This window comes from Leopardus geoffroyi, chromosome B1 (assembly GCF_018350155.1).
Source record: "Leopardus geoffroyi isolate Oge1 chromosome B1, O.geoffroyi_Oge1_pat1.0, whole genome shotgun sequence".
Lineage (NCBI taxonomy): Eukaryota > Metazoa > Chordata > Mammalia > Carnivora > Felidae > Leopardus > Leopardus geoffroyi.
In genome coordinates this window covers 55,466,083-55,478,615 of record NC_059327.1, presented here as the reverse complement: position 1 = coordinate 55,478,615, position 12,533 = coordinate 55,466,083, and the positions used below count along the sequence as shown (strand labels likewise).

General features: G+C 39.1%; 1 protein-coding gene across 3 annotated transcripts in view; it reads left to right on the top strand.

Annotated features, from left to right (window-relative positions):
• Positions 1-12,533, top strand: part of GALNTL6 (polypeptide N-acetylgalactosaminyltransferase like 6) — a 1,206,818-nt gene that overhangs the window by 967,145 nt on the left and 227,140 nt on the right. For all 3 annotated transcript variants that reach the window (XM_045463018.1, XM_045463030.1, XM_045463022.1), the window contains one exon: positions 11,403-11,588. In XM_045463018.1, the coding sequence (XP_045318974.1) occupies positions 11,403-11,588 (186 nt within the window). The remainder of the gene's footprint in view (positions 1-11,402; positions 11,589-12,533) is intronic.

The window sequence follows — 12,533 nt, the reverse complement described above, 5'->3', positions numbered from 1 at the left end:
AGTTTTCATTCTATGTTCATGTAAACAGAATAGTCACAAACTATAAATTATATTCAGATTTTGTCACTTTTATTCATTCAAAAGAGTCTTTTATTTACCATGACTTTTGAAAAACATCAAATTCTTAGAAAAATATCATATAATGTAAACATGAATTATTGAGAAATATTTGCAACATCTGACAAAATAGTTTTTAAATAGACCTTAAGAAAATACTGCGGAAAAGGAAAAATAGAATGCAAATATTTCTGTTGTAGCTAAATATACATTACCTTCTCAAAACTGGCATAAGTAATGAATGTACAAATTCAATTTGTGGTAAGTGAACTGAAGTAAAAGCTGTATCACAGATATGCTACATTTGTGTAGGTATTTGTATATACATTTGTATAGGCAGTTTTTAGTCTATTACCAAAATGCCAAAATATTTTATATGAAGTCATCAATTATTTACCCCCTTGTGAAATCATTCTAAAGTATATACTGTAAATATAAAAGATGACAAATAAAATAAATATTTTATCTGGTGATAGCTATCTCTTGTCTCTCTTTCTCTCTCTCACACACACACAGTTTTTTTCTAAAAAAGTACTTTTTCTGAAAAAGTACTTAATCCTTTTATGTATGGCGGCATCTATATTTTTTTTTCACTTTTGGGGTTTTGACTCATAAGGTATACAAACAATCTTTGATATAAGAGCACTTCACAGGAGATTTTAAACCCATTTACAATCCTAAACATGGAGAAGAAGGAAGCTTTCCCTGAAGGACGCTGGGCACTAGATCTGTGCCTGTTCACTACTCAATAAGGGGCCACGCAGTGGGGGAATGAATAGGTGTTGTGGCATTTTATTTCTTTTGTGTTAGTCTGAACGTGTTGCACATTTAAAGCTATTCTGAAAATACAAAATTCAAGTGTTCTTTAAGCAAATCATGAAAGAGAGAGAGAGAAGGATTGAGAAAGAGGGGATCCCAAGGAATTTGCCAAGTATCCAGGCTTTCCTGATTTGCCAAGAGAAAACCCCACCCTGAAGTGTATCCCAACCCTATTGTCTATGTGTTAACACAGGGTTCTAAGAGCAGCTCATTGAAAAGTATCAGAATTCTCCAGGTAAACATAGCGCACTAGTTTTCACTGTGAAACTTTTGTGTGAAGACAGTGATATTTTCAGATACTGCAAGGATTCAACTGGAGGAAAAAAATAACAGGAAAGTTGGCGGGGAGGAGTGTGGAGCTCAGCTGAGCAGAGCTAGGCTGTGGGACGGCAAGAAGTGGAGAGTCTGGGGGCTCCTGGCTGGCTCAATCCAGAGAGCATTAGACCCCAGATCTCAGGCTCATGAGTTCAAGCCCCATGTTGGGCATGGAGCCTACTTAAAAAAAAATTAATAATCTCTTAATGTCATTTAATATCCAGTCACTGTTCATATTCCCCAAGTGGTACAGAAGTGGATAGTCTGGCATGTGTACTTAGCACCATCTACTTTCCCTAGATTTTTCTCCATACCCTAATCAGAAAACTCCAAAACTGCCATGGAATGTTTAAGAACTCTTCATCACTGGCCTTCCCTCCTCCCTGTAGAGAACTGCAAAGAATCCGGGATTTTACTCTACCTACAAGTTATCAAGTTGGCCTGCCCACTGTCTTATGGAGGTAGGAGACACTGGATTCCTCGGTCAGAGATAATGAACTTTAGTACCGACAGCACAGGAAGCCACATGATGATCGGGGTGCCTGCGTCAGTTCCCCTTGTCCCCAAGTCACCCAGGGACAAGGCTGATGTGCACAGATGCAAGAGCGGTGGGACGTATTATAGCGAAGGAATGTTGAACTTAGGGAACTCAAATCTTTTCTAATGGGCAACAAGCATGCAGAGAGAGACACTGTCTCTACTTCCAAGCCTATAAATAAACCTGCCCTTTGTTTCTGGGAGAGACAGGATCTCTTGTCTTCCATATCTCTTTGCTATATAAACATCCTTGAAAAAGTAACCTGAACAAACACAAAGACCTGTGATGAATGATGTCCAAATCTCTTCTCCTGAGATTGCATGGAGTCAAAGAATCTCTTGTGGAAAGAAATCTCAAATCCTTTCCACAACTTCATAAAAATATAATTGGTCAAAAGTAGCAGCCACCCATTTTAGCCAAGAAAGGGGGATATTTGGTATGTTGTTGGTTTCACAGTGATCTTGTTTTTGTCACACTTCATTATGGTCTCTGAGTTACCTGGCTGGGTGTTGATGTTCTGTGAGATGGTTACCACCAGAGGACAAGATGGCCTTGCTATGAGCATCAGACCAGTCCCCAGACAACAGAAGCTGCTTTTTATTTTGTCAATTATATCTTAGAATCAGGACTCATCTTAGATTCTTTTGGTGTGATTAGTTGGTACACTGTATTTCTTAAATGTCTCTTTTTTTAAAAAATTTTTTTAACTTTTATTCATTTTTGAGACACAGAGAGAGACAGAGCATGAGCAGGAAAGGGGCAGAGAGAGAGGGAGACACAGAATCCAAAGCAGGCTCCAGGCTCCGAGCCGGCAGCACAGAGCCCGATGTGGGGCTTGAACTCAGGAACCGTGAGATCATGACCTGAGCGGAAGTGGGACGCTCAACCAACTGAACCACCCAGGTGCCCCTTAAATGTCTCTTAATCTTTAGGATTCTCTTTGCATTTCTTTTCTTTTTCCTTTCAGTTTATTTGTTGAAGAAGGCAAACCATCTGCCCTGGGGAACTTCCCCTAGTTTGAATTTTGCTGATTATTCCCCTGATGTGCCATTTAACATATTCTGTAATCCTTTATTTCCTATAAACGGGTTGTTAGATCTAAAGGCATGATCAAGTTCACTTAATCCTTTTGGCAAGAATACTTTATAGGCAGTGATGTGTTCTTTCATTAGAAGGCACATAAATAGGTGATTGTAGCTCCTTTTGTGATGTTAACAGCTGTTGATGGCTTAATCCATTTGTTCATTAGGGGTTGCAAAAGGGTGACATTTTAATTCTGTCTTTTCTTTTTCCGTGTGAGCTGGAATACATTTTGTCTATATATTTAAGTTTGGTGTCCTCAGCTATTTCCCGAATGACTCCAGATGCCTTGCATATTATAAAGAATAGAAAATAGGACATTCAGAGATAAAACTCAGTTGAAATCATAATAGAGGTAATTGAGTATGGTTTCACAAACTGCTTCCTTGGTTGAATTTTTTGTGTTCTAGAGATAATGCAAAATGTCTATATTTGAATGCTATCAAAAGGGACAGGTTTAGTGTGGTCAACCAGAAAATAAAGAAATTGACCATTTTCTGGAGTTCAATGAGAGACTTAAAATCTATAGACAAGCACACCTCCTTTTATTGTGCTTCACTTTATTGTGCTTTGCAGATACTGCAGTTTTCACACACTGAAGCTTTGTGGTAGCCCTGCACCAAGCTAGTCTATCAATGCCATTTTTCCAACACCATTTGTTCACGATGTGTCTCAGTGTCACATTTTGGTAATTCTCATAATATTTCTAACTTTTTCATTATTATCATATTCATTGTAATGCTCTGTGATCAGTGATCTTTGATGTTATTATTGTAATTGTTTTGGGGATGTCACAAACCCCGCCCGTATAAGGTGGACTTAATAGATACATGTGTCTTCTGACTGCTGCACTGACCAGCCATCTCCCCATCTGTCTTCCTCTCCTTGGGCCTCCCTCACCCCGAGACACAACGATACTGAAATTAGGCCAATTAATAACCCTAAAATGGCCTCTAAGTGTTCAGGTGAAAGAGTCACATGTCTCTCACTTCAAAAGCTAGAGATGATTGAGTTTAGCGAGGAAGGCATGTAAAAGCTGAGACGAGATGAGCTGAAAGCTAGGCTGCATCACACAGTTTGTGGATGCAAAGAAGAAGTTCTTGAAGAAAATTAAAAGTGATACACAGTGAACACACAAATGATAAGAAAGAGAAACAGCCTTATTGCTGACTCCCAGAAAGTTTTAGTGGTCCGGATAGAAGTCCAGTCCAGATCAGGGCCCTAACTCCCATCGGTATTGTGAAGGCTGGGAGAGGTGAGGGAGCTGCAGAGGTAAAGTTGGAAGCTAGCAGAAGTTGGCTTATGAGGTTAAGGCAAGATGCCATCTCCACTAACAGAAGAGTACAAGGTGAAGCGGCCAGTGCTGATGTAGAAGTTGCAGCCAGTTGTCCAGAAGATCTCGCTCAGATCGTTAATGAAGATGGCCACACTGAACAACAGATTTTTAGCGCAGATGAAATAGCCTTCTACTGGAAGAAGATGCCATCTAAGATTTTCATAACTAGAGAGAAGTCAGTGCCTGGCTTTAAAGCTTCAAAGGACAGACTGACTCTGTTGTTAGGGGCTAATGCAACTGGACACTTTAAGCTGAAGCCAGTGCTCACTGACCATTCTGAAAATCCTAAGGCTTTCAAGAATTACGTGAAATCTGTTCTGCCTTTGCTCTATAAGTGGAACAACAAAGCCTGGATGATAGTGCATTTCCTTCAACGTGGTTTACTAAATATTTTAAGCCCATTGTTGAGACCTACTGCTCAGAAAGAAAGATTTCTTCCAAAATATGACTGCTCGTTGACAGTGTGCCTGGTCACCCAAGAGCTCCAGTGGAGATGGACAACGAGATTGATGTTTTTCTCATACCTGCTAACACAATATCCATTCTGCAGCCCATAGATCAAGGAGCAATTTTGATTTTCGAGCCTTATTACTTAACAAATACATTTTGTAAGGCTATTGTTGTCATAGACAGTGATTCCTCTGATGGATTTGGCCAAAGTAAACTGAAAGCTTGCTGGAAAGGATTCACCTTTCTACATGCCATGAAGAACATTTGTGATTCATGGGAAGAGTTCAAAATATCAACATGAGCAAGAGTTTGGAAGAAGTTTCCAACTCTCACGGATGACTTCGAGGAGTTCGTGATTTAAGTGGAGGAAGTAACTGCACATGTGGTGAAAATAACAAGAGAACTAGAATTAGACGTGGAGGCTGAAGATGGGACTGAATTACTGCAATCTCATGATCAAACTTGAACAGATAGGAGTTTTTCTATGGATGAGCAAAGAAAGTGGTTGAGATGGAATCTGCTACTGGTGAAGATGCTGGGAAGATTGTTGAAATGGCAACAAAGCATTTAGAATATTATGTAAACTTAGTTGCTAAAGCAGCAACAGGGTTTGAGAGGACTGACTCCAATTTTGAATGAAGTTCTACTGTGGATAAAATACTATCCAACAGTATCACACAGTACAGTGAAATGGGTTGTGAAAAGAAGAATCAATTGATGCAGCAAACTTCACTGTTGTCTTACAATAAAGAAATTGCCACAGCCACCCCAGCCTTCAGCAACCACCACTCTGATCAGTCAGCAGCCATCAGCATCAAGGCAAGACCTTACACCAGCAAAAAAATAACGACTCACTAAGGGTTAGCACTTTTTAGCACGAAAGTATTTTTCAGTTAATGTATATACATTGTTTTTAGACATAATTCTATTGCATACTAAATAGGCTACAGGATAGTATAAATAACATTTTTATATGCACTGGGAAACAAACAAAAAAAATATTTGATTTGCTTTACTGTGATTTTGCTTTTTTGTGGGGTGGTTTGGAACCCAAACTCCAAAATCTCTGAGATATGCCTGTATTTCTCTCGTGTAAACACAGTATAAAGAGTCTCTAGAGGCCCTGCTATGTTATTCTGAACATTGTTACTTTGGGTTAAAATATGTGCATGACATATGCCAAGTGGATTAAAAAACAATAGAAGAATATCTTATATTCCCTAATTGTGAAATACTCCCTGTCACTCTGATGTAACCTCAAACTATCCAGAATACTGAGAGTTGTAGTCAGTATATTTTGTTATGAGGAAAAGGAAGATATTTATGCTATTGTGTATTTATATTCTATTACATTTCAGAACTCATAACAACTAGGACATATTCCCATATTCTATATGATTTTCTTGATTTTTTTATGTTTATTTTTGAGAGAGAGAGAGAGAGAGAGAGAGAGAGACAGAGTGTGAGCAAGGGAGGGGCCAAGAGAGGAGACACAGAATCTGAAGCAGCCTCCAGGCTCTGAGCTGTCAGCACAGGGCCGGATGCGGGGCTCAAACTCATGAATAGTGAGATCATGACCTGAGCCAAAGTCAGACGTTTAACCGACTGAGCCACCCAGGTACCCCCCGTATTCTATATGATCTTAAAGTCATGCTCTATTATATTATGCCAACAACAAAGTATACACATCAAAGGCATTTCATCTCCATGGGTATGTAATTAAATATAGAAATCTTTATTGCCAGATAAATAGTGTCTTCTTGCCTCTCCTGCTCTCCCCTTGGGATGCAAATTAGGGAATTCAAAGGATATGGAAGGAGCTGGACAAGTAGCTGTGCTTCAGTGAGCTGCTGAGACAGGGCAGCTGTTTGCTTGGCCTTTGGTGGGTCTTCCGCTTGGGACACACTGACCACACACTATAATGCTAATAGTCACTGGACTGTCCCCTTGGGAACAATTCCTCAGAGGTAGACTAGAAAGCCGTCTCAACTCTGTTACCATATTTTTCTGACATAATAAGCATAACTTACTGAACAGACTTAAATCTTTGATGAACTTACAGTGCTTCAAAGTCATTATTTTGACACCAGTAACAGTCTTGTAGACAGTGAGCTGCAGGAGATTAGACAGATGCTGTATTGACCAAAGAAAATACCATGGAGTTCACTTTTTGACTAAATCTTTGATATGTGTTAGCTTTATTTTGATTTGACTCTTGCTTTCAAAAATGACACACAGCCCAAAGAAACACCAAAATATCAACCATCAAGGAGATTTTGAGAAGAAAAAAAAAAAAACACCAAAAACTGGGTACTCAACAGGGTTAGATCTACTCTACAAGTAAAACTTCACAGGGGAAATCATTGAATCATAGACCTAGAAGGAATATTTAAGATCACCTGGGCACATTTCCTTCACCTTATAGCTGAGGAAAATGAGGTTAAATAGGGTAGAGCGACTCACTCAAAGGCATGTGGCCAGGCAGCAACAAGTCTAACTCATGTACTCGATTTTTGACTGTGCTAATCATTGAAGGTTATTTTTTAGTGTTTAGTTGCTACCTCTAACACTAAATATCCAAGTGAATGATATATTCTCCAGGTAAGTTTATGAAACATATGTGAAATCTCTAGAAAAAGAGGAAAATACATTGAGAAAACTGCTAAATTCAATATTCACAGTAACAAGTCACCAAAATTTCACCCGAGTACAACTTTTCATTCCTTATTGCCCCACACTAACACAATAACCCTGACAAAACTGGTGTATTTGATATTGTTTGTGTTCACTTGTCCAGGTCGTTGTGATACCATCCAGTAGATTTTAATTAGTAACCTTATAGCCATGGACAAAAAAATGTTAAAGGTTCTACAAATGCCTCATTGTTGCTAAAGAAATCTGCCTGTTTTATAAAAATACCATAAATGCTCTTGTCGTTAAATAAAAGTAAAGAGGTTCAAAGGAGATCTTCAAAGATACTGTGCTTGAATTAAAATCATATAAAATCATGTTGAAAATCATTTTAATAATATTTTAGAAATGAATCTAAAAATTGCTCATACAAAAGAAATAGAAAATGTTTTTAATTTAAAGCCATCTGTACCATCCCCAATAACTCCATTGCATGAGAGTCTAATTTACTAATTAGACTGATGATACCTGTCTTCATTGTGAGTTATGGGTAATTAGAAATTACAACTAAAAGAGAAGGGACCCTTCACAAGGGCAGTCAACCAGATCATTATTCCAAGGCAAAGCAACCTGATGATTACTGAAAAGTTCAAACTAAAAGAATTGATTTGAATAATTAGGGGACTCCATTTGGGGTCAAACCTTTTGTGCTTAGTGAATTTATACCATACAATTCTTTTAGTATGTTAAAATGGGCTTCGATCAAAGAAAAACACACAGAATCAGATAATGTGCATAGAGGGAAAGGAAACATGTAGAGATAGTCTCCACCTGAGTTCCAGAGAATTTTGTATAAACTGAAAAGTTTGGAAATCTAAACCCGAAATCTGGACAACCACTCCCAGATAGTCAACAACCCTTTGGTTCTGGAGTTAGACCACCCGGGAATTGACTGTCTTCTAGAGCCATTTCCTCTTATGAGCTACAGAGAATCAATCCTCCTCTCCCCCAAGAGTTCCCATTAGGGTCAGGGAGGGAAGAAATAACTTCACCCCAGACTGCCAAAAGGGAGATCGTACTGGCAGCAGCACTTGACAAAAGAACAGTGAAGCTTAAACAAACAAACAAACAAACACTGTTTTGGTGGGTTTCACAAATGTTCACGATCTATTTTCTATCACCAGTGGCTGTTGTGACACTGTTCTGTGAGAGAGTACGTCTCTGTGGTCCAAACGACCAATTTACCAATAAACTTATAGAATGACACTTGTTTGTACATTGGAGATACAGAAGGATTTCAGTGCCTGAATAAGTTACAGTAATGAGAATATGACATCGCCCTTTTTTTAATGTTCATTTATTTATTTTGAGAGAGACAGAGTGCCAGATAGAGAGGGGCAGAGAGAGAGAATCCCAGTGCAGAGCCTGACATGGGACTCGATCTCACGAACCATGAGATCATAACCTGAGCCGAGATCAAGAGTCAAACACTTAACTGACTGAGCCACCCAGGTACCTTGCATATGGCGTCTTCTTAAACGTTTATTACAGGGGAAACCCTGACCGAGTGCAAGTCTTTCAAGACTGGCATGTACAGAGCTCTAGTATTGATCACTTTCCACTTACTCATTGCCTTTGATTGCATGACTGGGTGGCCGGTCTCTACTCTGTTTTCCTAACAGGAAAATAGTAATAGTAAGCTCCAGTCTTATTCACAGGCAGCGTCATATTGTATAGTCCATTGGAATCTTTCTTTGCAGGTTGCACAGAGGAGAGCAGGAGAGGAGTCAGTAAAGAGAGGAAGGGCAGAAGCTATGGCTTTTGAATAGCACACCCATCTTAAAGAGACAGAGACACTTTAGAGACAGCCTTTTGGTTGAGAAACTGCGATACTGCTATGAAGTTATATGTGTTCACTTATTGCTGGTCAAAACCGCTCATTCTTTAAATTTTCAATAAATAAGGGCACCTGGGTGGCTCAATTGGTTGGGCATCCGACTTTGGCTCAGGTCACGATCTCACAGTCTGTGAGTTCGAGCCCTGCGTCGGGCTCTGTGCTGACAGCTCAGAGCCCGGAGCCTGCTTCGGATTCTGTGTCTCCCTCTCTCTCTGACCCTCCCCTGCTCATGCTCTGTCTCTCTCTGTCGTAAAAATAAATAAAAACATTTAAAAAAATAAATTTTCAATAAATAAAAGATGATGAATTATCAAAATCTCACCAATAAATAAAAATTCTCTATTTTTCATTTTTCAGGCTTAGCATTCAAAGGCATTTCCCCAGCTAAAAATGCTGTTTCTCTTCTTAAGTACATGGGACTTATGAGCTCTCCCATTACTGACTTAGGGGATGTTTGTTGAATGAGCACTGTCCGGTGTCTAACCAAAAGCCTGACCCTTCAGCACACTCTAAGAGGAAAAAATCCCCCAATTCCATGTATTTTATGGGTGAAGAAATTTACACTAAGAGAATTTACATGACCTGTTCATATGTTTCACCAGTATAGACCTCCCACTTAGGTCCATTCTGACTCCAAATCTGTAATCTTTGCTTTCTGTAGTCTGTTCATTACAGGAAGAACAAAATAGAGGGGGAACCCATTTTGTGCTAAAACAATCTTGGGAAAGACCCCACCAGTATTCTTGAATAAGAAAAATTAGAAAGCTCAGTATTTTTTTACTTGATCCATTTGTAAAACATAGTTATGGGGCAGTTGAAAAAAAGGAAATTGAGATTTTTTTTTTAAACGCTACATTAAGAAGAAAAAATAAGAATAAACTCTTAGGTATGGAGAAACTCCAATATGAGTAATTCTGACATCTGTTAAATTGAATCACAGGGAAGGGAATCATAAATCCTTATATGAATTCCTATTGCTACAGATCATAGGAGGAGACTTAATAATATTGCCTTTGCACACACGCGGAGAAAGTTTGAAAGTGGAACTATAGGGGCGCCTGGGTGGCTCAGTCGGTTAAGCGTCCGACTTCGGCTCAGGTCACGATCTCACGGTCCGTGAGTTCGAGCCCCGCGTCGGGCTCTGGGCTGATGGCTCAGAGCCTGGAGCCTGCTTCGATTCTGTGTCTCCCTCTCTCTCTGCCCCTCCCCCGTTCATGCTCTGTCTCTCTCTGTCTCAAAAATAAATAAACGTTAAAAAAAAATTAAAAAAAAAAAGTAGAACTATAGAACACACTGCATACTAAGATTCTGTGTCTATGAACATTAGACGGTACCTGTTAGAAACTCCAGTGAAGCCCTCCTAATGTTGTAGATATGAGAGAGTGAAAAGCACAAGATAAAAATTATATGAGTACATATTCCACAGAAAAATACCAAACACACTTATTTGGCATTAAAGATCGAAGATATTGATGCATTTTATCACAGACAGTAAGAGATGGGAGACAGTAAGAGATGGGGTTTTTTCTCTGTAAATAAGCTACCTGATTCGATTTTGTTCCCAGAGTTTGTTTTTAATTAGGCAAAGACACATTTAAAAATTTTTTTGTTTTCTAACCTTCAGTAGCTCAGTTCAAAATGATTATGGAGTATCTATCTGCCTTCCCCTCTCACATCTAATTTTAACAGCAAGTCAATCAGTTTTACACTTCAAATCAGAAGCCAGATGCTGAACTTCCTAACTAGTTGGCTATTATACCCGGTGGGAGGAAAAAATCTGTTTGGTTCTTATTGATTTGAAGGATATAATTTTTTTCTTGTGGTTTTACATTCATTATTTTCAAAACACAGAAACTAGGCGTGGCTTTGCTGGAAAGAGCCCTCTTGTTGAAAAGAGCCCATATGCTGGAATCCTCATCTGACTTTACACAGCAGGAACCAGAGGACCAATGCCCATCTTGGACAATGCTGGCCATGATTAAGCATGGTGGCAGCTGGCCAACAGTAATCATATGGTACAGCTCTGGTGCATCAGTGTCTTCTACAGTGTTCAAACAGAGCAGTATTTGCAGTTTATGAACCTTTATGGAAAATATAAAGTAGAAAAACCTCTAGGCATAAAATCTTATTAACATCTCCCCTTGAGATGAAGAGAGAAGAAAAATGGATGTAAGCTTGGATTCACCATTCACATACGCTTAATGCATAAACACCCATGAGTAATTCTGTTGCAATTAATGTTTTGTGTTCTTTTTTTGCACCCTCTGCTTCCTTCCTAGAACACTTGAAGGATAAATTAGAAGAATATATGGCTCGATTTTCCAAAGTAAGGATCGTTCGCACCAAGAAAAGGGAAGGGCTCATCCGGACCCGACTCTTGGGGGCATCTATGGCAAGAGGAGAAGTCTTAACGTTCCTGGACTCCCACTGCGAGGTCAATGTGAACTGGCTGCCCCCTCTCCTTAGTGAGTACACGTACTGACAGTGGCCTTCTGGGGACCAGCAAGGCCTGGGGAATTGACCTCCTTCAGAGGGAGTGTGTGATTTGCTTCTATTTAGTTTGCAATTAACAAAGTCTAGAGTTCCCTTCTACAATATTTTACAGTGAGAGCCTTGAATTCTACTTTAACCACTGCTGAGGACCAAGAAGTAACCAGAAAACTGCATGAAAATGGACATTTTAGATAACACCAACTGCAATCTCACTTAAGGTTCAAAAAAGTTTAGAGGTTTGTTTAGTTTAGATGTTCTGCTTTAGTGTAGTTATAGTCACAGAGTAAACACTGAAAGAAAAAGTATTCAAAAACACTACCTCCAACTACAGCAAGATTAAAATAAACACACACACATACGCACACACACAGTTTAACAATTATTATAGAACTGTTAAGAACTGAGGAAAGAAAATTATTCTGCCCGAGAATACAGTTCAAGTGTAAGTGCCCTGACATTTTCTAGGATTTATAATGCCAGTTCTCATTTAAACTTCTGGCACTGGCCTAGAGCCCTAAATATATAATTCCCCAAGTTTACACAGGACCTTCTCAAACACTCAGAACTACTATCCAGATGATACATCTCAAATGCTCACCACATGGCTCAGAGTAGGGAGAGAAGCCTCTGTGTCACATCGCACTTGAACTATTAGAAACATGAATGAACTAAGAGTCATTCAAGCTGTGAATGGGGCTCAGTTCGAGCCCGACTATTTTGTTTTTTATTTCACAGCGAAGTCAGATATAAAGTCCAGTAGTAGATAAGGGATAAATTGCCAACCTGAAAAAAAAAATGAGTTTCTAAAAAGTTCTTGGTGTGCGCCTACTGTGGTCCTTCCTATTCTTCCAGATTTCACTAAATCAACTTTTATTGTAAATATATCCCTGGCCTTGGAGCTAAAGCCAGTAAAAACT